The sequence below is a fragment of the Xyrauchen texanus genome, chromosome 46, assembly GCF_025860055.1.
Source record: "Xyrauchen texanus isolate HMW12.3.18 chromosome 46, RBS_HiC_50CHRs, whole genome shotgun sequence".
Taxonomy (NCBI): domain Eukaryota; kingdom Metazoa; phylum Chordata; class Actinopteri; order Cypriniformes; family Catostomidae; genus Xyrauchen; species Xyrauchen texanus.
In genome coordinates this window covers 3,913,318-3,939,451 of record NC_068321.1, presented here as the reverse complement: position 1 = coordinate 3,939,451, position 26,134 = coordinate 3,913,318, and the positions used below count along the sequence as shown (strand labels likewise).

General features: G+C 40.1%; 2 protein-coding genes across 4 annotated transcripts in view; one reads left to right on the top strand and one right to left on the bottom strand.

The window, feature by feature from the left end:
* The window catches only part of ankrd27 (ankyrin repeat domain 27 (VPS9 domain)), a 50,325-nt gene extending 48,837 nt beyond the window's left edge, over positions 1-1,488 (bottom strand). For all 3 annotated transcript variants that reach the window (XM_052119663.1, XM_052119664.1, XM_052119665.1), the window contains exon 1: positions 1,382-1,488. The gene's annotated coding sequence lies outside the window, so the exon portion shown is untranslated. The remainder of the gene's footprint in view (positions 1-1,381) is intronic.
* Positions 1,489-17,079: 15,591 nt separating this feature from the next.
* The window catches only part of LOC127638230 (NACHT, LRR and PYD domains-containing protein 3-like), a 28,155-nt gene continuing 19,100 nt past the window's right edge, over positions 17,080-26,134 (top strand). Inside the window, exons 1-3 of the mRNA XM_052119667.1 lie at positions 17,080-17,149; positions 17,709-17,914; positions 23,384-25,477. Of these exons, the coding sequence (XP_051975627.1) occupies positions 17,766-17,914; positions 23,384-25,477 (2,243 nt within the window). The 5' untranslated portion in view covers positions 17,080-17,149; positions 17,709-17,765. The remainder of the gene's footprint in view (positions 17,150-17,708; positions 17,915-23,383; positions 25,478-26,134) is intronic.

Genomic DNA, 26,134 nt, shown 5'->3' with positions numbered 1-26,134 from the left:
AAATGATTTCTTCAGAAAAAAAGTTGCCTATTAACTAAATCAAGAATTTCAGTGGGGAAGTTTCTGAATACTGGTTTATCTGACACAGAATTACCCAATTAAATAAATTACCATCATCTCATTGTGGGTTATTAAACAAATAAAAATACTGGTCATAAATTTTACTGGTCATATTGCCCTTTACAAAGTTTATACTATTTTTGTCACTAATTATTATGTTGACTCACAAAATCCATTTCTAATAATTCCTCTTGGGGATCCTTGAAAATGTTACAACACTGTACCCAAACAGGAAGTAAATAGGACATTTTCAAGCTTGTAAGTTTGAAAGAGGGTCCGTTTTCATCCCTCTACAGGGTTCAACGCTAAGGATTTTTTCTGGCCCTGCCAAAATTTTCACTGGCCCCAATACAAAAATGACAAATAGCTGTTTTACCAACCATGGCTTTAAAAAATATGTCCGAAGATAAATATTTTTTACATATCTTATGTTTTTAATACAATATCCCCATGAGGCCTGGTTAGCTCAGCTAGTATTCACGCTGATTACCATCCCTGGAGTCGCAAGTTCAAATCCAGGGCGTGCTGAGTGACTCCAGCCAGGTCTCTTAAGCAATCCAATTGGCCCAGTTGCTAGGGAGGGTAGAGTTACATGGGGTAACCTCCTCGTGGTCACTATAATGTGGTTCTCACTCTCGGTGGGGCACGTGTTGAGTTGTGCGTGGATGCCGCAGAGAATAATGTGAAGTCTCCACGCGGCTAGTTCTCTGTGGTAACGCGCTTCAACAAACCACGTGATAAGATGCACGGATTGACGGTCTCAGACGCAGAGGCAACCCGGATTGAGGCGAGTCACTACACCACCATGAGGACTTAGAGCACATTGGGAACTGGGCATTCCAAATTGAGGGGAAAATAAATCTGATATATAGTTCAAGGAAATATACAAATAAATAGTGAGTGTTAAATACAAAACCATCAGAAAAGAATACGAATAAAATGTACTGTATAAAAAGCTTCAGTCAGTGATTCTCATCTCAACGTAACACATACTTTGCAACACTACAAACTGAGATGTAATGAATCATTTTGAAAACATGATATCTGATCTTATAGAGAAAATAGCAATAAGCTAACTAGCCATGTCAATCTAAATAAAACACAGTCTACACGGGTTAAAGCTCTGATAGAGTGAGATATTTGATTGTGTGTAGGCCTATACAAATTTGGTGATCCAGAATAAAATGAGAGAGAGTTTGAGTGTGAATAAGTCTTCATCATTTTGTGTTGGTTCAGACTGGCAACTGCTACCAGCACTGTAACAATACAGCTAAAACACCGACAATCTAACAATAATAACGTCCTGAAAGGTTAATCTTACCTCATTTAATTATGAAGATGGTGGTAAAGAGGTTGCATTTACTGAAGCTTGACAGCAAACGCAGAAGAATTTCGCTCCAGGTCAAAAACACAACACCACCAAACCTGATGAGTCAACGGAAATCAACACGACCAATCAGAGCTGCCGGCGATGAGAGGCTGACCAATCTCGAAGCTTCTTTCAGTTTGCCACTTTAAATCAAGGAAACGTTTCCTTGAGGTTGGACAAAAGCTGCTTAAACTTGAGAGCAGGTGCACAAATTTTTATGTTGTATAGGCCTATTGTATTGTGCAAAATACTATTTTTTCTTAACCGTTTAAAATGTTAATCAGTTGGATTATTATGAATTTGCAGAAAAGCATGGATATCTTCAAGTCTTATAAATGTTAATAAAATGTATAAATGCAATATGTATTTCAAGCAAAAACACACATAAAAATGGTCAAGTTTATTTCTGTATTATTTTCTATATTATTTGGTTTATTTATTTTCCTATTGACCTCTGTCAATAATCGCTGCACTATTGGTGTAGATGCAGTTTAGGATTCACCTAAACAAACAGTGTCAAATGATAGGCTGTGACTAGGCCATTATGGAGTGAATATCTGCGTCATCTTGATATTTTCAAGTACAATATTTTATCATAATTATTTCTAAATAGAATGATCATTGAACAAGAGCTTCATCTAGTGGTCAGTTTACTCAAAGACACGTCACTATATTACAAAATAAATGGAATGTTATTGGATACTAGAAGGATTGAAGTCCTTTGTCTCTAAATGAACCCTCACTTTCTCTATATTCATGACAGAAATGAGTCCACAGATCAGATCAGTGATCTTTCACTTTTTTAGGACCTGTCAAATGTATTTGGAGAGTCAAAAGTCCAGTTGCACAATTTGTTTTCTTTGACAGGGTGTTTGCATGCTGGTGGTTTCAACGTTAAAACATTTTGTGAATTGTTTGTCTACAAATTCAACTTCTGACATCATCATATTTTTGCAATAGCAGTTGGGTAAACAGGAAAACACAATAAAACCACAATACAAAAGCAAAGGGTCAGCAATACTAAGAATGTAACCACATTAACACATAATTCATGTGAGCTGTCCTATATCAATGTGAGAGCTGAAATACTCAGTCGAGTATGCTTGTAGATCAGATTGGGCAGCAGTTTTTTTAGGTGCTATCAGTTACATAGTAAATCATGGCAATCACGTCACAACTTGCCCCACTAGAGGGGTCAATATGTGTACAAGGACTGTATATTTTATTTTTTGCAGCAATAAAAATGCTCATAAGTTGAGTTACATTTTCATTTATGTATCTCTGCCTCTATACTACCGTAGCTCATGACTTTGTACTATGGAACTTGTGTACTGTTACTGTACAAATTATTTAAAAAAAATCTAAAAGAGATATCAATGTTTTTTATCAACTTTAACTAATTACATTTTATTTAATATATTTATATAATACATTTTAATTAATATATGAATACATTAAATTTGTCTTTCTTCATTCTACATCTAACTAGGCTTTCAATCTACAAGAATTGAGATTTATAGTATGTCATTTAAATGTATTATTGTTTATGCAGTATCTTGTGCTCTTGATGGAAAATGTTCAAGATTCTGCACACCTGTGGGCCTATCAAGAACTGTCAGACGCTAGATATTCCTTAAGAGTTTCATTACTATTTCAGAGAACTGGAGGAATCAGACAAAGAAACTGAACAGATGAGCAGAACAACAGAACAGAGAATCACTATCACAGACAAACAGTGAGATAACAATTCATACACTTAAAAACACACAGCAAATATAACAAGAGAAGAGAACAGTAAACAGATACGAATATTGTATAAATATGCTATTTCACAATTTCACTTGATCATACAATCTTAGAGCGAAAATGGTTAATTAATTTGGCATGCTGTCTATGTTTGAGTAGAAACTCGAATACCGCACAGTGGTCTAATAGATTAAAAATTTCTGGCTTGGTCTGAAAAATAAACGTGTCCTGTTGTGGAGGCATCATCACGCAATTATTATTGGATTTGGAGGCAACCCCATGCAATATCTGAATAGGTTAAGCATTTATATTTGCTTATATTAAAATATTTCTAATTGCGGAGGCATCCTCACGCAGTGGTCTGAAAAGCTAAAATATTTGTAATTGCTGAGGCATTCTCACGCAGTGGTCTAAAAAGAAACCGATTTTGGTCACGATCCAAGATGGTGGCGCAGTATCATGCAACGGCCACTATGGACATAGGAGCAACTGGTGTTCGTGTCTACCATCGCCAGACACTGTTAAAATATAAGATTCATGAAACAACCAAGCTGCATGATGATCTGCAGGATTTGCTACGCGTACTCGGCTTGCTACGGAGACCAGGCCTCCAGTCCTCAGCGTCGCCTGATGCCGGTACCCAGGGGAGGGGGTGTCGTATGCGGTGTGCGAGGAAGCTAAAGCGCGGCAAGAGGGCGGGGGTCCATGCTAGGCTAAAAACAAACCCTAGCTGGACTGCTCTCCCGTCAATCCTGCTCTCAAATGTTTTCTCCCTGGACAATAAATTGGATTACATCCAACTCCAGCAGACTACGCAGCATGAGTTTAGAGACTTTGTTTTCATGGAGACGTGGCTCAACAACAGAGTTCCGGATGCTGCCATTCAGCTAGACGGGCTCGCCTCGTTTCGTGCTGACAGAAATGCAGCTCTGTGTGGTAAGACTCACGGTGGTGGCTTGTGTGTTTACATCAACACGGAATGGTGCAAGAACTCTATGCTAGTCTCTAGCTACTGCTCATCGCTGGTGGAGCTTGTGAATGTTAGATGCATACCTTTTTATTTACCATTGGAATTCATTATAACCAGTGTTTACATTTCCCCATTGCTAATGCTAAGAAAGCACTCTGTGAAATGTATGGATCTATGAGCGAATTCCAGAACACTCACCTTGATAGACTGTTTATTGTCGCCGGAGATTTCAACCATGCGAATCTCAAGACAGTGCTCCCTAAATTCCATCAGTATGTGGACTTTGCAACGAGAGGGGCGAACACGCTTGATTTTTTTACACAAACATCCCAGGCGCATACCGGGAGGAGCCCTGCCCCCACCTTGGCCACTCAGACCACATCTCTGTTATGCTAATTCCAGCATACCGACCGCTTGTCAGACACACAAAACCGCTCCAGAAGCAGGTGAAAACCTGGCCAGCAGGAGCCATCTCTGCTCTTCAGGACTGTTTTGAGTGCACTGACTGGCACATGTTCAGGGAGGCTGCAACATATGGTGACTCTACCAACTTGGAGGAATACACAGCATCGGTGACCAGCTACATCAGCAAGTGCATTGATGATGTCACCTTCTCCAAGACCATAACCACACGCTCCAACCAGAAGCCGTGGATGACTGCGGAGGTGTGTGCGCTGCTGAGGATCTGAGACTCCGCCTTCAGAGCAGGCGACAAGGCTGCCCTAAGAACAGCGAGGGCCAAACTGTCCCTGGCCATCAGAGAGGCAAAGCGCGCACATGCCCAGAGAATCCACAGTCACTTCCAGGACAGCAGCGACATGCGGCGCATGTGGCAGGGCATCCAGGCCATCACCAACTACAGGACAACATCAGTTGAACGCTGAACGACTTCTATGCTAGGTTTGAAGCACAGAACGACGTGGTGGCGTGGAAGACCAACCTTCCTCCCAACAACCAGGTGCTCTGTCTTACCACGGCTGATGTGAGGAAACTCTACGTAGAGTCAACCCACGGAAGGCTGCTGGACTGGACAACATTCCTGGCAGAGTGCTCAGAGGATGTGTAGACCAACTGGCAGATGTTCTTACCAACATCTTCAACATCTCTCTGAGAGCGCTGTCGTTGCAACGTGCTTCAAGGCCACCACCATCGTCCCCATGCCAAAGAAGTCTACAGTGTCCTGCCTCAACGACTACCATCCTGTCGCACTCACACCCATCATCAAGAAGTGCTTTGAGAGGCTCGTCATGAGGCACATTAAGACCCAGCTGCCCCCCTCACTAGACCCACTGCAGTTCGCGTATCGTCCAAACCGTTCAACAGACTACGCCATCGCCACCACCCTCCATCTGGCCCTCACCCAAATAGATAAAAAGGACTCATATGTTCGAATGCTGTTCATAGACTTCAGCTCAGTATTCAACACAATAATTCCTCAGCACCTGATTGGAAAGCTGAACCTGCTGGGCCTGGACACCTCCCTCTGCACCTGGATCCTGGACTTCCTGACTGGGAGACCTCAGTCAGTCCGGATCGGTAACAGCATCTCCACCACCACCGCACTGAGCACTGGGCCCCCCCAGGGCTGTGTGCTCAGTCCACTGCTGTTCACTCTGCTGACTCACGACTATGCAGCAATGCACAGCTCGAACCACATCATTAAGTTCGCCGATGACACGACCGTGGTGGGTCTCATCAGCAAGAACGATGAGTCAGCATACAGAGAGGAGGTGCAGCGGCTAACGGACTGGTGTAGAGCCAACAACCTGTCTCTGAATGTGGACAAAACAAAAGAGATGGTTGTTGACTTTAGGAGAGCACAGAGTGACCGCTCTCTGCTGAACATCGACGGCTCCTCTGTGGAGATCGTCAAAAGCACCAAATTCCTTGGTGTTCACCTGGCGGAGAACCTCACCTGGTCCCTCAACATCAGCTCTATTACCAAGAAAGCCCAGTAGCGTCTCTATTTTCTTCGAAGCCTGAGGAAAGCACATCTCCCATCCTCACTACATTCTATGGAGGGATTATTGAGAGCATCCTGAGCAGCTGCATCAATGCCTGGTTTGGGACTTGCACCATTTCGGACCGCAAAGCCCTGCAGAGGATAGTGAGGACAGCTGAGAAGATCAGAAGATCTCTCTTCCCTCCATCAAAGACATTTATAAAAAGCAACCAGCATTGTGGATGACCCTCACACAAACTAAGAGGCAAGAGGTACCGAAGCCTATGCTGCTATGTGCATAGAACACGATCTCATAGTATGTTATGTTTACATTTGGCATTTTTAGAAACTGTCATCTTTCTGTCTCTCACTGTGCCTATTGTCCTGTTAATTTTTAGTAATGTATTACACTGTCCCGTACTTTTTGCACATGTTTGCACGTACACTTTATATAGGTATGTTATTTAGTCTGTGTAGTCTCATGTGGTTCTGTGTTTGTCCTATGTTGTTTTATGTAGCACCATGGTCCTGGAGGAACGTTTCACTTTGTACTGTACTAACTGTATATGGTGGAACGACAATAAAAACCACTTGACTTGACTTAACTTGAAATGAGACAAAGAAAGAAGAGATAGTGAGTAGAGAGAAATCGGGGAAAAGTATGTTGTGTTGACTGTGAAAGTGTCTGAAGCTTTCCAGGAAGTCCATTAGGTCTTAAGAGTATTGAGGGAGAGAGCGTTAAATATTGATTCGGCCGAAATATGATGCAAGTGGTTGAGGGGATGATTTTTTGGTTTTAGTTCATAAAGAGTATAAGAGGATAGGGGTAAATTTGAGAGCTGGGGTGGCCAAGTTGATGCAAACCAACGGCCTTGATAGAATTTGCTGAACCCGATTGATGGGGCTGCATTGGTGAACAGGTGCATCTCGCTGGGATAACAGAGGAAACCATTATAGAAGAGAGAAATCCTGTTCCACTGTGTCCAAATGTGATCCGGAGGTGAAGGTCTGCTCAGCACAGAGGATTGAAAGTATCCGAGTCACTGAGAGCCGGCATGGAGGCGGTATTGAGGAGGTGAGAAATAAAAGATTGAATCTGGGGGATAGTGCGCAATGCGAAGTTTAGGTAGCTGAGCAAAGAGAGGAGCTCTCTTTTAGAACATTGCGGGGATGCTAGCAAATTAAATATCACCATAATAATTCTGTCAATCTTTACTTTGGGGAGGGAAGCTTCGAATTCTACGTAATTTAGACTAACACTTAGAAATTCAATATTAGTCACAATAGTTTTTTTTTGTAGGAAACGGGACAATTTTTTTTCTTTCAGTACTGTCACGAGATGCGCCACAGGGAGAGCATCGAACAGGGAGATGGAGAGGAAATCATCAAGTAAATGAACAAGGGAGGGGATTGCATAATTATTAGACAAGATCCAGCAGAGTGCTTTGGAAAGCATGTCAAAGATTTTTGGACTGCTTTGGCTGCTGAATGTAAGCCGGACTGCAAAATAATATTTTCCTTTCCCTCTAAGTGCCAGAAATTCAGAAGAATTGGCTTACAAGGGCCGTTTGAGCAGGTATGTGGGGATTGGAGACAGTAATATTTTGGTACAATGCTGTGGAAGGAGCATCAGAGGTTTTTTTGGATGTGAGTAGATGAAATGGGAAGGTAAAACTGAGAGGCTAAGGCAACCTGTGGAGGAGGAGCATTACCATGCAGTGGGGCATCAGCTGATTGGAGCGGAGGTTGAGCATGAACTGTTGTTTGTTGTGAGGAAGTAGTGACTGTTTTAATTGCTGTGGAGGCCCGAGCTATGCAGCGAATGGAAGTTTTAGCTGGTTTTTGAAGAGATTCTGGTGTAACGTCAGGTGGTTGGATTACAGAGCTGCCATGTTTAGTGGTGATGTACAAGTTGTACATCTGTGCTTTAGTGGATCTGTGGGAAGGTGTCATAATGTAACCGTGAGGGACCAAGAGGTCACAAGAGGTGGCATGGACATCAACAGGTATATTCTAACAATTGTGCTTTATTGAAAAGGTGCAAGAACAGCGGTGGTAATTATAAGTAAAGGAATGAACTGTAGACAAGAATTTAAAATTTTTACAACACTATAAACATTTTAATTAAAATAAATAAAAACATTGCTTCAAACTGTAAAACCTACAGCTATACTGAACTCAATTTACCCCTTCCACTCGTCCTAAAGGCTGGGAGACTATTGGGTCATAAATAGTCTAAATTCCTACCAAATACAAGGAGAAAACCAAATGTAAATGCATCAATAATGAAATGTAATGTAGAAATGAACACTCAAAATAGACAAAAAGCTGATGGAAATTATATTAAATGAATTACAGTGATAGAATTAAATGATGTTCTTATATAGCAAAATTTTTAAATAAAATAACTAGAAAATGGTTTTATTCTGACCCTTTAAATGTGTGACACTCTGGGTTTGCACGCCCCCTGGGGAAAGATGCAGCCCACAAGAATGGTAGACCCATCGTTAGAGGACAGACAACTGAGGATAATTCTAACGGAAAACTGCGTGAATGAGAAATGAAAATAAACAGTAACGTGTATATACCACAGTAATCGCAATGTTCCCTATCTGTCACTCACTCTATGTTATGTTGATGATTGGAGTGGAGGGACCCCTAGTGACACTAGGGGTCCTTATAGGAAACGCCACAACTAACTGAACTGTGTTACGTGGACTGCTGAGGCAGGTACAAGCAAGCATGCATAATAGCAGGTGTACTCGGACTGCACGTAGGCTCACCCAATGCCCCCAAAACAACATTGTATAGTTCCCTTCATCCCTTTGGTGGGAAGAGACATATCTAGTATGGGAGCAGGCCACACCAGCTGTGGCCTCTAGATGTCTGCTAGAGAGGTGCCATTGGCCAGTGCCCACAAGGATGCCACACTCTTTGTAGAGTGTGCTCGTATTCCCAAACGGGCAGGCACAGCCTGTACCTGGTATGCCAATGCGATGGCATCCACGATCCAGTGGGCAAGCCTCTGTTTGGAGACAGCGTGACAACAAAAAGCTGTTCAGAGCATCTAAAGCTCTGCCTGCGACCCAATAGATGCGCAAAGCACGCAACGGACACAGCAATGATAAGGGCTGTCGTGAGGAGTGTGAGATCCGAGAACCAAGACTGAGTGGGCCAGTACGGTGCCACAAGGGTGACCTGTTCCTCTTCCTCCCTGACCTTGCAATCAGTATGTAATATTGGCCCTTAAATGTAATAATTCTTGCATTTTGCATGAGTACAATTAGTTATTGTACTCACAGTGAACATATACTGAGCGTGATTGTCAACATTCACGGAGCCACGTCGTTTACGTCGTTATGAGGACTCTCCTCTGACAAATTATTTTTATACTGTATGAACTATAGATAGTATCCCCTAACCCTACCCCTAAACCTAACCCTCAATAAAACTTTCTGCTTTTTCATCAAATCAAATCAAATTTAGATCCCTATATTGTCACTCAACCATATACACAAGTGCAACAGTGGGTGAAAGTCTTGGGTGCAGTTCCGATCAACATTCTCACACCGACTCGTCACATACGGACGCTTCGGGCAGTTTCGTCACATAATGACGCGCCGGGTATACCTTGGCGTCATTTTTCGACGCGCAGGGCAGTCCCATAGACTTCTATGTATCTCCGCGAACCGGAGCGTGTAGCGTTGAAATGTCACGTCTCGGGTAAGCTCACGCCGCGAACGGGTGGAGAGTCGAGACCGTGATAAATAACAATCAAAAGGAATACGCTACAATGGCCCTCCAACTGGTTTTTTATGTTTCAAAACCGGACGCGTAGTAAAATGACGCCAAAGGTACACCCGGCGCGTCAATAAGCGACGCCAAGGGGTCCTGCCCTAGCGTCCGTATGTGACGGGTTGGGGTGTGTTGCGCAACGACAGTGATGAGACATATACCAATTACATTAAACATCAGATTTACACAACACAATTTTCTAATATACACATTATTACACACAACACAATAAACAAATAATAATATACAATGTACAGTATACAATAAACACAATATAGAAAACACATACACAATAAAAATATAATATTTTATATATAAAATTGTATATAAAATATACAGTAGGGTGTTTTGTGCAGTCTTGACATTCAGGCTGTGTGTTTTCACACACCACCTGGTATTATGTCCTGGAGGGAGGGAAGCTCACCTCCGATGATGTGTCTGGAAGCTCGCACCACCCTTTGCAGGGCTTTGCGGTTGAGGGCAGTGCTGTTGCCATACTAGGCAGTGGTGGAGCCAGTCAGGATGTTCTCTACAGTGCAGGTGTAGAACCATATGAGGATGTGGGGGTTCATTCTAAACTTCCTCAGGTGTTTAGAATGAACTGGTGAGCCTTCTTCACAACAGCCTCAGACTGTGAGTTCCTCTCTGATGTGGACACCGAGGAACTTGAAGCTGCTGATTCTCTCCACCGGTGCTCCATTGATGGTGATGGGGCTGTGTTCTCTGTCTTTCCTCCTGAAGTCCACTATAAGCTCATTGGTCTTACTGACATTGAGGGAGAGGTTTCATCATTGTCCGTGATCAGACCTACACCGTCGTATCATCAGCAAACTTAATGATGGCATTGGAGCTATGTGTTGCCACACAGTCAAGTGTGTACAGGGAATACAGGAGTGGGCTGAGAACACAGCCTCTCAGGGCTCCAGTGTTGAGGGTCAGTGATGAGGAGATGTTGCTGCCCATTCTAAACACCTGGGATCTGCTTGACAGGAAGTCCAGGATCCAGCTGCACAGCGAGCTGTTTAAGCCCAGTGCCCGGAGTTTCACATCAACCTTGAAGGACACTATGATGTTGAATGCTGAGCAGTAGTCTGCAAACAGCATTCTAACATTTGTGTTCTTTTTACAGGTCGGACAGAGCAGTGTGTAGTGTAGATGCAATGGCATCATCAGTGGAGTGATTGTTGCGATATTCAAACTGCAGTGATTTTAAAAAAAAACAACACAAAACAAAACATTGTTTAGTATGTTTTTTAAGCGTTTTGAATCATGGGGACACTAGAAATGTCCTCATAAACCATATTTATAGCATAATACCCTTGTAATTACCAGTTTGCTCTACACTCTACCCCCCTCTAGTGCCAGCTTTGCAGTGTCACATGCAGAAATACTGTAACTCACTATGGGGGCACAGCAGGGTAATTTAGACCCTACTATTGAAAAAGTTAAACTGGAGCTATCCTGAAATCTTTTCATGTCAATCTGATACCAACATTAGGATGTTGTTTAAAAATTCACACAGATTTGTATTGTGCAATAAGGTACTGTTTATGACAGCATTTAAAAGTATCCCTCATTTTGAATGTTAAAATACCTTTAAGTTGGAGAAATATAAAAATGTATACTGCATTCCATTCAAGTCAGATGTGGGATATTCTTACATGATATCTCCAATCTCCAACCATATACACATTCCATAGCCAGATGCTCGGAAGATGACGTTTAAGGAAATAAAACTGTAACGCTCCCATTAGCTGAGCAGGTGTTTGACTTTTCACCAGAGATGTCTATAATAACTGCAGACTTTCAGCTTTACTTTGAGGGTATTTACATCCAAATCAGGTGAACGGTGTAGGAATTACAACAGTTTGTATATGTGCCTCCCACGTTTTAATGGACCAAAAGTAATGGGACAATTGGCTGCTCAGCTGTTCCATGGCCAGGTGTGTTATTCCCTCATTATCCCATTTACAAGGAGCAGATAAAAGGTCCAGAGTTCATTTCAAGTGTGCTATTTGCATTTGGAATCTGTTGCTGTCAACTCTCAATATGAGATCCAAAGAGCTGTCACTATCAGTGAAGCAAGCCATCATTAGGCTGAAAAATCAAAACAAACCCATCAGAGAGATAGCAAAAACATTAGGTGTGGCCAAATCAACTGTTTGGAACAGTGAAGCATGGTGGTGGTAGTGTCATGGTGTGGGCATGTATGGCTGCCAATGGAACTGGTTCTCTTGTATTTATTGATGATGTGACTGCTGACAAAAGCAGCAGGATGAATTCTGAAGTGTTTCGGGCAATATTATCTGCTCATATTCAGCCAAATGCTTCAGAACTCATTGGACGGCGCTTCACAGTACAGATGGACAATGACCCGAAGCATACTGCGAAAGCAACCAAAGAGTTTTTCAAGTCAATCACCTGAACTGAATCCGATTGAGCATGCATTTCACTTGCTGAAGACAAAACTGAAGGGAAAATGCCCCAAGAACAAGCAGGAACTGAAGACAGTTGCAGTAGAGGCCTGGCAGAGCATCACCAGGGATGAAACCCAGCGTCTGGTGATGTCTATGCATTCCAGACTTCAGGCTGTAATTGACTGCAAAGGATTTGCAACCAAGTATTAAAAAGTGAAAGTTTGATTTATGATTGTTAATCTGTCCCATTACTTTTGGTCCCTTAAAAAGTGGGAGGCACATATACAAACTGTTGTAATTCCTACACCGTTCACCTGATTTGGATGTAAATAAAATTAAAATCAAATTAAAGCTGAAAGTCTGCAGTTAAAGCACATCTTGGTCGTTTCATTTCAAATCCATTGTGGTGGTGTATAGAGCCAAAAAGATTAGAATTGTGTCGATGTCCCAATATTTATGGACCTGACTCTATATGTAATATAATGCACATTGTTCCCAAATGGGACATCTTCAACTATGAAGCAATTAGGTGTGGAACATATGAGTTTTCATGATGATTTCTAATTGTTTAAAAACTGAAATCAAATGTATAATTTAGTGAAAATATTCACTGACCATTGTTCTCCTGTGGGCCTTCCTTAAACAGCATGAGAGCAACAGTTCATGCAACCACCTCGTTGTCACAATCCCTTGTTGTCTGCCCCGTGTTTCACTAGTCAGTTGTCACAAACTACAACTCCCATAATTCCCTGCCCTTATCACTGCCCTCACTCAGTCATTGTTCTCACCTGCATGTCATTTATTCGTTATTGTGTGTGTATTTAAACCCTGTGTGTTCCCCAGTCATGGTCGGTCGTTTAATGTAGATGTTTGAATGTTATCTTTGCCCTCCGTGGATGTTTCTTCAGCCTGTGTTCTTCTTGGATGTCTTTTCGTGTTTTTGTTTTATTTTCCCATCATGGACGTTTTATTTGTTCCAGTATTGTTTGTCTAGTTATTTTGTCAATAAACCGCATTTAGATCCTCACCCCTCGTCTGCCTTCGTCTGCCCTCATAACACTCGTGACATGATTAGTTTTGTCCTAACCAGCCGTGACAAGTGAAAGTTTCATTCTATCAATCGCTTGTATTCTATTTTCGGCATTGCGTGGGTAACTCCGTCCACTGTGAACTGGAACTGGTCCAAAAACTCTCAAAAAAACAGGTCTGGGCATAGAAATGCATAAATTCTTCAACTACAAACTCTTCAGACATGTTTAGTAAGTTCTGTTCTCTGTTTTGTGTGCAGTTGTGTTGTTTCTGTTGTTGTTATTGCTGTGGGGAACCTGTTTTAAGATGAACCCCCCAATGTCGTGAGGGAGCTGTGTGAACTGTTGCTCTTGTGCCCTATCATGAACGTGCAGGAGATCAACATTCAGTGAACATTTTACCATTGTGATGCCTTTAATAATTTTACATCAGATTTAAATAAACTTACTCAGCAATCAGTTATTAACCGTTTGATTTATGTAATAAACTGGACATGTGTCGGCAACCTTTTTATAAACATTTGATTTTTGTAATAACATGGACATGTGTCAACAACCTTTGTATAAACCTTTTAAACAGCAAACGCTTTTCACACAATGGTCATTATTGGTCTGCGCTTAATATTGTAAATGCATCTGCTCCGTGCTGTCCATTGGATCGCTCTGGGTCACCACACTTTGAGAGATTTTGATAGCTGACATCTAAATAAAACATGCTCTGTGTCTAAGAAGTTGGCTAATAGATAGTTTGCATGCAGATGCAAGGGACATCAATATTTCAGAAATACAACCAGTGTTTGTAAATTTATATAACTGGCATGTGTGACAATCAGCTACAGCTAATTTAATCAAGCAGAATATACTGTCATCAATTTTATGTCATATTTTCTCTGAATCTCAACAGAATGTACGTTGGAGAATTTAGGAACAATCTATAAAGTTTGTGAATTTGTCTTTGTGGTCCGGCTGTGGCTCAGGTGGTATAGCGGGTCGGCCACTAATCACAGGGTTGGCGGGTAGATTCCTGGCCCACATGACTCCACATGCCAAAGTGTCCTTGGACAAGACACTGAACCCCAAGTTGCTCCAAATGGCAGACTAGCACCTGGCATGGCAGCTCTGCCGTCATTTGTGTGCGTGCGTGCGTGCGTGCGTGTGTGTGAATGGGACAGTGTAAAGCACTCTGCTGAGGTGCAGACCATTTACCATTTGTCCAGAATGAGAATGTCAGGATCAGTCAAGGATGAGGATGTGTGTGTATCCAGATCTATCATTTTCTACTGTGTGTATATATATATATATATATATATATGTGTGTGTATATATATATATATGTGTGTGTGTATATATATATATATATATATATATGTATAGGGGCTTGATCTGTGAGACGTGGAAGACTTGATTGGCTCTACCCAGGGAGGGTGGAATTTTGAGCTACACCACCACCAGGCTGAAGACATAGGAGATGGAATATGGGCCCACAAACTCAGGGGAGATGAACTGCGGGCCTTTGTCTGAGACCACATCCACCTGGATGCCACAGATATGGAAGATGTAGTCCAGGACAGTGGTTGCGATCTCCTGGGCAGAGGGAAGCTTAGGAAGGGGAAAGGTCCATAACCATTAAAACCATAGTATTGACCAGGGAAGACCAGTAAAAAAATGTAGGCCAATGTGAGACCAAGGTAGAGAGGATACAGGGAGTGGCTGTAAGAGGCTGGCAGGTGGGTGATTAGATGGTTTGTTTTGAGCACAGACCGGGCAGGCCGGCATGAACCGACGGATATCTCTCGACATTGCTGGCCACCAGAACCTCTGAAGCACCAGCGCCAAATTGTGCCTGACTCCTTGATGTCAGGCAATATTGGATGTGTGGCACCACTGGAGGACTGGCGATATGACCAACTTGGGAACAAACAGCAGACCCCTTGGGCATCCCCTCTGTGTGGTACCATCCTAAATGTTCTCTTAAACCGAGCCTCGATCTCTCATGAGACCAAGGACCAAGTCAAACCGCCCAAAGAAGAGTGCCCAAAAGGCCTGCCGAGAATTCAACATCTAGCAGATTGGATATATTACAGTTTTTGTTGTTGGTCCAGACCACAAAATGTTTCTTGACTCCCTCCAACCACTGATGCCACTCGTTCACGGTCAGCTTAACCACCAAGAGCTCACAGTTGCCGATTTCATAGTTCCGTTCAGCCTGTGAGAGATGATGGGAGAAAAAGGCACCAGGGTGTGTCAAACCATCTGATGGAGACTGTTGTAAAAGGACTGCTCCAACTCCTAACTCTGATGCATCTACCTCCACCTCAAAATGACTTCAACTTCTATCAGTTCATTGTGGTCTGCCTACGGAGAGTAGACCCAATGCTGCAGCAAGAACATGGGAGATTTTGCATTTATTGATTTAAAATGTATTGAACGAATCAGTGCTAAGTGGAGGAAATAACTCCCCTCATGTGGCTTTTCACCTGTATTTCAAAGTTACACACCACCAATCACATTTATGCCACGCCTGAGGGGTCATTAAGATCGCAATGAGCTTAAGATAGGAAAGATAGATGCTACCACCCTATAAAACATTATCTGCTGGTGTCACTGTAACATATTAACTTTAGAAATATGAATGCTATGCATGTTATTTGTGGTCATATTTCATCCGATTTTATTTCTTTTATTTATGTACAGTTGATTATTTTGTTACTCTATTTTTTAAGGAGTCACTGCCTCCCTTGCCTCCTTGGAGAAAACGCCCACAGTACATCTATCCCACATTCATGTCTACAAAAGTCCAAACACTGCAGAAAAGGTTCAAATTATATGAAGAGAACAAGTCATTAAAGTAATAAAAGTGGAGGAGGGGGAGGAAGGCCAAAGAGAACATTTGCCTCTGATAAGGTCTGTGCTACTTTAGTTTATCATGTCCTTCTTTATGGAAGGTGACAGAAATTCGTATAAGTGGAGATTCTCTGGTTTGATCAGACTAGAGAAACGTTTTAGTCATTTTTTTTAACAGTTCTCTAACTCTCATTGCTTGAATACTTATTTTTTTTCCAAGTACTTTGATTTTGAAATGTGTTTTGACAGTTTTCTTTACAGTCACTTTGCAGTACTATTCAGTATATTGTGTTTAATATGCTTCTGTGTTTGATAAATGTGTTTGATAAATGTTTTTAAAAATGTATAGGTTTCAAGAAATGTGCATTAGCATTTGAGAAAATAATGTAATAAGACTAGCCATTTTGTTAATAATCATTATTGTTGGGGCCTGGGTAGCTCAGCAAGTAAAGACGCTGACTACCACACCTGGAGTCGCGAGTTTGAATCCAGGGCAGTTGCAGAGGCAACTGAGATTTGTCCTCCACCACCCAGATTGAGGTGCGTCACTACGCCACCACGAGGACTTAGAGTGCATTGGGAATTGGGCATTCCAAATTGGGGAGAAAAGGGGCAAAAAAATCTCCCAAAAAATGTAAATAAAATGATTAATAAACATTATTGTAACCCAGCTGAAAAAAAAAACAACATCTTAAACCAGTCTAAGCTAGTTTGCTGGTTTGAATAGGTCTTACATCCTTTTTTATGTAAGGAAGTGGCTTCAACATACATGGTTTTACAGTGTAAATGCAAATGGAGAAGTTGTTTGTTCTACAGTATAATGTTCCTGTATTGGTGAAAAACGTCAGTATTAATCACCTGATTTGGTGCTCAATCACATGTTAGCTTCCTTTTTTTGGAGGAAGAAGAAGAAGAAGAAGAAACCGTAAGAACACATTTAAACCATCGGGACATACACAAAGATGATTTCAACATATAGTAAGTTACATATTAATCTATAAGGTGTGTTAATTTTAATGTTTGTGCTATTTTATCTATACATTTTGAGTTATTCTAAAACATTTTTTGCATATAGAAAAAGTTAAACACATGTATAATGAAGTTATTGTGACGTTATGAAGATATTGACATATCATTACACTTAAAATACCCTGAAATCTTTATCATATCAATCTGATACCAATAGTTGACAGATTTGTATTGTGTTCTTTAAGGTACTGTATATTGCAGTGTCTAAAACTCTTTTGAATATTAAGAGTTTTAAGGTTATACAATATGGTTAAAAGTTTTAGCCTTTTATGATATATGTTAATAATGCCATGAATATTTTTTATTCCTCAATTTACTTCATACAAAGTAAGCATAAACTTATCTAAACATATATCTAAAATGTAATTGCACATTGTTCTTAAAAATCTTTAACTACAAAACAAATAAGAATCGGATGGCTGTGTCTGTTTCTTTATTTCTTCTGGAACCTACAAGTTTTCATGTAAAATATAACAGTTTATTATTGTTTTCTTATTAATCATTTTAGATCAGATTTAGATTCCTACACACATTTCTATATGAGGAGAGAGAGAGAGCCTCTAAAATGAGTCTGAAGAGAGAAGAGAAGAAAGCTGTTCAGTATCAGATGCAGACAGATGTGTGTCCAGCATCCAGTAGTGTGTCTGTGAAGAGCAGCAGTTCCATGACTGAACCATTTATGTTCAGAAAAGAAGCAGAACTTCCTGACACCAGGTGAAGACAAGATTACCTTAAGACTCAATGACTTGACACTCCTGTATGTGTGTGTGTGTGTGTGTGTGTGTGTCCAGATCTATTAACTTCTACTGTGTGTGAACATATATAAAATGTGTGTAAAGTAATTTATTTTAAAAATACTATTAGTATCTTAACACAGTTTTTCCAACAAAATTAAAGTCAGTATAGACTGCTATATTGCTTCTTGAATATTTGTTACACCAGTTGAAAATTATAAAACAGAGAGGACCCCTTTAGACTCTCATGACTGTCAAAGTCTCTGAATACTAAGTCTCAATATTCATGATAAAAAAAAAATGTCTATAATATTTCTAAAAAAATATAATTAAATCTTGAAAACTACACTTAAAAATTATTCAGATGAGCATGCTTACATAAGTATGGAAAATGTGTTAATACTTTTACTTGATAGAGCAATTAAAGGATTAGTTCACCTAAAAAATTACAATTCTCTCATGATTTACTTACCTTTAAGCCATCGCAGTAGTGTATGACTTTCCTTCTTCTGACTTTTGGTTTCGTAGAACCGAAGTGAAGATTTTTATAAGCAGATTTCAGCTCTGTTTGTCCATACAAGGCTAGCGAATGGGTTCCATCATGCTGCTGACTCTTTGATGTCCCAAAAGTAATCCACACGACCCCAGTCGATCAATTAATGTCTTCTGAAGCAAACTGATAGGTTTGTGTAAAAATACATTGATAATTAAAACTTTATTAACTTTTAAGAAACACTTCCTGCTACCAGTCGACCCATCACGGATATGTCATGTAACGTAAGAGCAATAGCGCATTCACGCAAGAAGACGAAAGCGCATGCTTTGTATACAACAGAGGAACGTACATCACGTGACAGTTAGGTCATTTCAAACAGCAAGCGGAAGCAATGAGTTACAGTTAAAAACATTTGAATTATTTATTTTTTTCTTACACAAACCTATTGATTTGCTTCAGAAGACATTCATTGATTGACTGGAGTCACGTGGATTACTTTCATGCTGCTTAAATATGCCAGCAGACTGATGGCACCCATTTGCTTTCATTGTATGAACAAAAAGAGCTGAAATGTGCTTATAAAAATCTTCACTTCGGTTCTGCTGAAGAAGGAAAGTCATACACAACTGGCATGACTTACAAGAATTATCATTTTTGGGTGAACTAATCAAGGTTATTTTCGTAAATTAAAACTGAAATGAAATTATTGATTAAAAAACATTTTCGTAAACTGAAATATAATAAATAGTCCAAAATAAATGAAAAAATAAAGCTAAACTAAACTAACAGCAGTTATTAAAAAACTAACTGAAATAAAAATTCTCCAAAATATATTATCGTTTTGTAATCAACAAGCTCTCATCACATGCCGCTATATGACGAGAGCTCGTTGATTACGAAAACGATAATGTACGATCATTGTTATCGCATCTGCTCTATTAGAGGTAATTGACCTGCAGCAGCTGCTGGTGGATTTTATTTTTCTCCCCTTATTGTCCCCAATTTTTGAATGCCCAATTCCCAAAAGTCCTCGTGGTGTCATAGTGACTCGCCTCAATCTGGGTGGTGGAGGACAAATCTCAGTTGCCTCCGCATCTGAGGTTGTCAATCCACGCATCTTATCACGTTGCTTGTTGATAGTGTTACGGCGGAGACGATGTGAAGGCCTATGCCATTCTCTGCAACATCCATGCACAGCTTACGACGTGCCCCACAGAGAGAGAGAACCACATATTAGCAATCGAGAGGAGGTTACCCCATGTGACTCTACCCTTCCAAGCAACCGGGCCAATTTGGTCCTGGCTGGAGTCACTCAGCACACCCTGGATTCGAACTCGCGACTCCAGGGGTGGCAGTCAGCGTCTTTACTCACTAAGCTACCCAATTGTTGGTGGATATTCACTTTTTTATCGAAGAAATTACGCAAATTCCTATTGCAAATGGCTGTTTTTAATTTCCAAAGTGCTGTTGCTGTGACAGATATGAGGTCAAATATAATCTAAGGATGATTTTATATTATCAACACCACCAAACAATATAACGGGAGGAACAGATCCAATCTACACCACCATGAACTACTGTTTATGAATGGATAATGAATAAAAAAAAATTCATATAGCGAAAATTATGTCTTTGCATTTATTTTGAATACAGTAAATAATATTGTTCAAAAATAATATTGTGATTTGAAATGGAATATGATCATATTGATTGATTTATTATTTATTGTATGTGGGTTAATAATTTAAGCAGTTAGGACATATTGTATGTCTGATGGTAGTTTTCATTTCTAAGTGCCTAAATTCTTAGGCTTTAGAAGTGTGTTAAACATGTGAGGATGTGTCATCAACCTGTTACATGTCTGACATAATCATACAGGCTCATTGAACCAAGTTTGAACTTGTTTTGCCGATAATTCAGAAAAGTTCTAAATATTCAGAAAATTCTTCACTGTAAACCATAGATAATCCTTTACAATAACTTTTATTAACATTAACACTTTATTACATCCTATAAAGCTTAAAAGATTATTAAAACTGCTGTGCTGCCTATTTCCAACATTGAAATCTGCAGCTGGAAAGAACCCGGAAGCAGAGGCGGCGGCAGCCGATTTTGCCGGGGCTTCAGCCCCGAATGTTTTGAGTGTAGCCCCGAATGTATTTTGAAAAGTTGACTGACAAATATGAAACCGGACAAAAGTCTATGTAAACCCCCGAAATCATAATTTGCCTTATTTCATTGTGCTTTGGCTTTGCACATACTGCATACAGCCTGTAAAAATAGACATAGGCATAATCTAGCCTATAGAATAAGTTCCTTTGCTGTCGGTAGCCTATGGGCGACTCCGTTTCTTCCTCTCTGTTGAATATGCAGCAGGTAGTGGAGGAGCTTGCACAGTCGTTGACATCAACTAACGTTACTTAGTGGCGAGTTAACGGCAATTAGTAGGAAAGACAGCAAAAATTAAGCAAATGAGGCTTTGGGGATTTTTCCGAAAGAAGTCAGTGGGTAAGAATTCACATTTGTTTTTGTCCTTAAAGTCTGAAGATCATCATCTGACCCACAGTAGGCTAAACCTCACGCGACCGACTAGCGACTGACATTAAAGGTTGTACCCTATAGCTTCTGTGTTAGCGCACCCACCTCCCATGCCGGAGACGTTTGTTCGAGTCCTGTGCGGAGCGTACTTTCATTATTTATCAGGTGTTGTTTTCTCTAAAGACAACCAATAAGCATTAACATAAAATGTATGTGTGACTTGTTTTGTGATATTAGTTTGTAGTAAATATACACCTTGATTTGATAAAATGGTTTTGTAGAGGGTAGCAAAGATGAGCAACAGACTGAGGAGCAGCAGCAGCAGCTGTGCCAGAATCAGGCATGGAAACTGGTAACAATTAATCAGTCACTTTACTTTAGAGAAAGTTAAAAGTGAAACATTGTTTATCTCAATGATCCTAATGAAAGGATTTTGACAGATGAATTATTCTCATAGAGATGATGACAATTATATACAGTTCGTTGCCATGGTGTGTCAATGAACTTAGACTAAAGTCATTCATGTATTGCTTTAACTTAGGATCTTAAACATCATTTTGACTATTTATGTCAAAAAATGTAAATTATTTATATTAAATATTTTTTACCTCACTTTACTCACTATAATATAAATCTTTTGTGGTGACATTATGGTAATGTACATGAAAATTCAAGAATCATGATAGATCTTAGGGCAATCCCACTGATCTGATCTTCCCAATACATTTTCTTCAATGGTATTGGTCCACAATTTGACATATGTAGCACTTGATGAATTAGTTGTTTGAAGCTGATTTGCAATAAGTTATGTGCTGTATCTGTTCTTTTGCATCACAGATGATTCAGGGAGGAGAGAGGATGTTGAGGATAGTACTAGAGTGGAAGATTTAGGAACTGTAGAAACAGGCCCAGCCAGAGCAAAACTCAAAGAATACCCTCTCACCAGCTTTGGACTACAGAGAAGTGGTTGCTAGTGTGAAAATAAAATTGTCTGGGCTAAGCCCCGGATGTCCTTCAATGCTGGAAACGCCTCTGCCCGGAAGTGCAGTTTCCTGCAATGTGACGTCAGAATAATTTCATTTCTAAAATATTTTCAGGTTCTACTGTGGTGAAGGCTGACATACTGGGGTAACAAATGCAATTCAATGGCAAAAGTGTTAGCGTGTTAGCATTAGCCCATGTAAACATTACAAATTACACATCGATTTGTTATAACATCTTCTTTTACAGATTTCATGTGAATTCCATTCATAGAATGAAGCAGAAAGCACAATATTTCTAGAATTTGTCCAGTGCCAGATCCAGAACTGTTCAATAAACCTATACTAATACAAGTGCTCACTTGGAAAATGTTGACAAATCATACATTTTCGTTGTGATCTATACATTCATGACATCTTTCATCAGACTAAACATTATTGTTTCGCTTTGCACAGAGTTAATACGTATAGATCTGAATGAGGAAGTCTGTTCATGTGGTATCTGATGTAATACACTTTTTTCTTTGTGTCCATATTTCGATTATTACTCCACTGCAGTGGCTTCTGGCTTCATGTTTGAATGGATAACATACTATATTTAACAGTCACCCACGGATTTAAAGATTATACAACATGTATCATATCTTACGCAGTTAATGTAAACATATATAAACAGCATCAACAGTTTAACAAGATTTCCAGTTTAACATGAATTTGAGTTCATTTGAAATTTGCATACATTTAACTTTTATACATTTGATTTGCTTTTGTTTGGTTCTTTGTGACTTTGTTGTATTTCAAACCATTTGTTATTATGCACAAGTATGCTGAGTCTAAGTAAACTGTGCAAATTTTCAAAGGTTTCGTTTTGCTTCAAGTGTATTTTGTAAGTTTGCTAAGCTTAACTTAAAATGTCTTGCTTTGGTCTACACTCTGTGTTGTATTAAATCTCAAAACTATAAAAACTAAAACTAAAACGGAAACTAAAATATATAAAAACAAAAAAAAATGTGTTTTGAACTAATCCTTTAAATCAAAACTTTTCGTTTAAAAGTTTGAAACCATCACCATACAAACATCGTATTACTTAAAGTTTGAGGTGTGTGACAGTAAACATATTTTATTATAATATTTTCCTTTTCATTATCTTTGGCATCCTTATTTCTTTTAAATAACGTATACATTTTTATATTTTTAAGCAGCAGAAGCACACAGATCAAGAACCAAGCTGCTTGTCTATTAAGAGTAACATGTCATTAGTTGCACCACTTCAATTCCATACTGAAGTAACCAGGTTAGATAACATTAACCAGCTCAATGATTAGTAAACTGGTGCTCAGAAATATGAGCATTCTTCCATTGGTCAAAAGACAGATAATCCTGCACCAAACTCAACCCATAATGCATTGAGTTTTCTTCTGCTATGTCTTTGCAGTGTGGTGAAGGATGATCTAATCCAGGTTCAGTCTAGGTGTGGAGATTGTGAGCAGGATGTGAGAGATCTGATCCCTGTCACCTGTGGACACAGTTTCTGTAAGCAGTGTTTAAATACCTGCTACTGGGACAAGACCAGTACATCAGAAGATTTTGACTGTCCCAAATGTAGAAAGAGATCCAGAGCACATCATGTTCCAATCAAACAAAAAGTAATTGGAGGGTCCATTTCTGCTGACTTTGCTCAATGTAATTCAGAAATAGACCTGCAGAAGGAGACTGCAGACCTTCAGCAGGATTCTCACCAATATGATGTCCTCCAGAGAGTCAAAGACCAACACAAAACCAGCATGAAGAACAAATATGAGAGCGTATTTGATGGAGTCAAATTACAAGATAATCAAACCCTTCTGAACAGGATTTACACACAGCTCTATATCATAGTGGGAGAAGGTGAGGGGGTGAATAAAGAACATGAGGTTTTACACATGGAAAAAACATCCAGAACACATCACTTACAAGACACTCCAATAAACTGCAATGACATCTTTGATCCCTTACCTGAACCAGGATGTTGGAAAGACAAAATAAAGACTGTTCTTACTAAAGGTATTGCTGGAATTGGAAAAACAGTTTCTATGCAGAAGTTCATTCTGGACTGGGCAGAGGGAAAAGCCAATCAGGATGTAGATTTCATGTTTGTACTTCCATTTCGAGAGCTGAACTTTTTTAAAGATTACCAGTACAGTCTTTACAAACTTCTGCTTGACTTTCATCCTGAACTTCAAACTCTGGACTCAAAGATGTACAATGAGTGTAAAGTTGTGTTCATCTTTGACGGTCTGGATGAAAGCAGAATTCCTCTGATGTTTTTAGACAGTGAGAAAGTTTCTGATGTGACTGAGACCTCATCAGTGGGTGTGTTGATGTCAAACCTCATCAAAGGAGATCTGCTTCCCTCTGCTCTTATCTGGATCACCTCCAGACCAGCCGCAGCCAATCAGATCCCCTCTGAATACATCAAGCGTGTGACAGAAATTCAGGGATTCAATGACCCTCAGAAGGAGGAATATTTTAGGAAGAGAATTAGTGATGAGCATCAAGCCAACATAATCATCTCACACATTAAAAGAGCAAGAAGCCTCCACATCATGTGCCACATACCAGTCTTCTGTTGGATCTCAGCAACTGTGCTTCAAAACATCCTGAATCATAACGAAAGTGCAGAAATCCCCAAAACTCTGACTGAAATGTACATCCACTTCCTGCTGAATCAAATAAATATGAGGAACCAGAAGTTTGGTGAGCGAGATCCAGAGGAACTCCTGCTGTCCAATAGAGAAATGATTGTGAAACTTGCTGAACTGGCTTTCAAACAGTTGATGAAGGGCAATGTCATGTTCTGTGAGGAGGACCTGAGCGAGAGCGGCATAGACGTCACTGAGGCCTCAGTGTATTCTGGGATCTGCACTGAGATCTTAAAGGAGGAATCTGTGATTCATCGGAGGAAAGTTTACTGCTTCATACATCTGAGCTGTCAGGAGTTTCTAGCTGCTTACTATGTTTTTTACTGTTATACAAGAAACGCTGTTGAAGACCTTATGGAATTTGATATATTACATAATTTGCATAGAGCAGCAGTAGATAAAGCCCTGCAGAGTGAAAATGGACATCTGGATCTTTTCTTGCGATTCCTGTTGGGCATCTCACTGGGGTCCAATCAGAGACTCTTAAAGGACCTACTGGCCCACACAGAGACCAGTTCAAAGAGCATTGAGAACATCATAAAGTACATAAAAGACAGCATCAAAGGAGGGGGGAATGCTCCTCAGAATATCACTACTGAAAGATCCATTAATCTGTTCCTCTGTCTGCTTGAAATGAATGATCAGACTCTGTTGAGAGAGATTCAGGAGTTTCTGAAATCAGATAAATTCACTCAGAATCAACTCACTCCTGCTCACTGTTCAGCAATAGCCTACATACTTCAGATGTCAGAAGAGGTGCTGGATGAGCTGGACCTAAAGACATACAACACATCAGAGGAGGGTAAAAGAAGACTGATTCCGGCTATGCGGAACTGCAGAAAAGCGCTGTGAGTGTTAAAAAGTTGTACTACACTAGGGATGCCCAACTTTACTCAGGGTTTTCTGCCAACTCAAACAAGGTCTGTAAACTTACTTGAAAATGACAGGCAGGTGGGTTAGTGTAGGGTTGAAACTGGACTTTGTCATACAAAAATGTGAGAGGGAACACAAGCACATGCAAAGAAGCCTTTCGCTTCAAACCAAAGTTTAAGTTTGAAGACCTCTGACCTGTATATTCATATAGCAAAAAGACACTTAATTCCCATTGGCTGAAAGCATATAGTGGCCAAAAGCTGTCAAGCTAAAAAAAAAGACTCCCTACTTTTTCTCAAAGGGGAACTTAAGCAATTCAGTTACTATAGCAGCAAGTGGGTTGAAGGGGCAAAAGAAGTCTAGGGCTTTTGTTGCCAAGAACATTGAGGTGACTTGATACAGTGAACCATGATGACTTTGGAAAGAGCCTTGCATCCAGGAGTGAACTCTTGAGTTATGAAGTGAATTTTAACATTTCTTCTTTAAGACCATCTAATGCTGGTAACTAGCATCCAAAACACAAAATATGGAAAAAACTGTTCTTTTCAACAGTGTTGCATCAGATGTTGAAAGCCCTGTACCACATTTACTATACGTACATACAACTTTGGTGCTAATAGTACCGCAGTCTG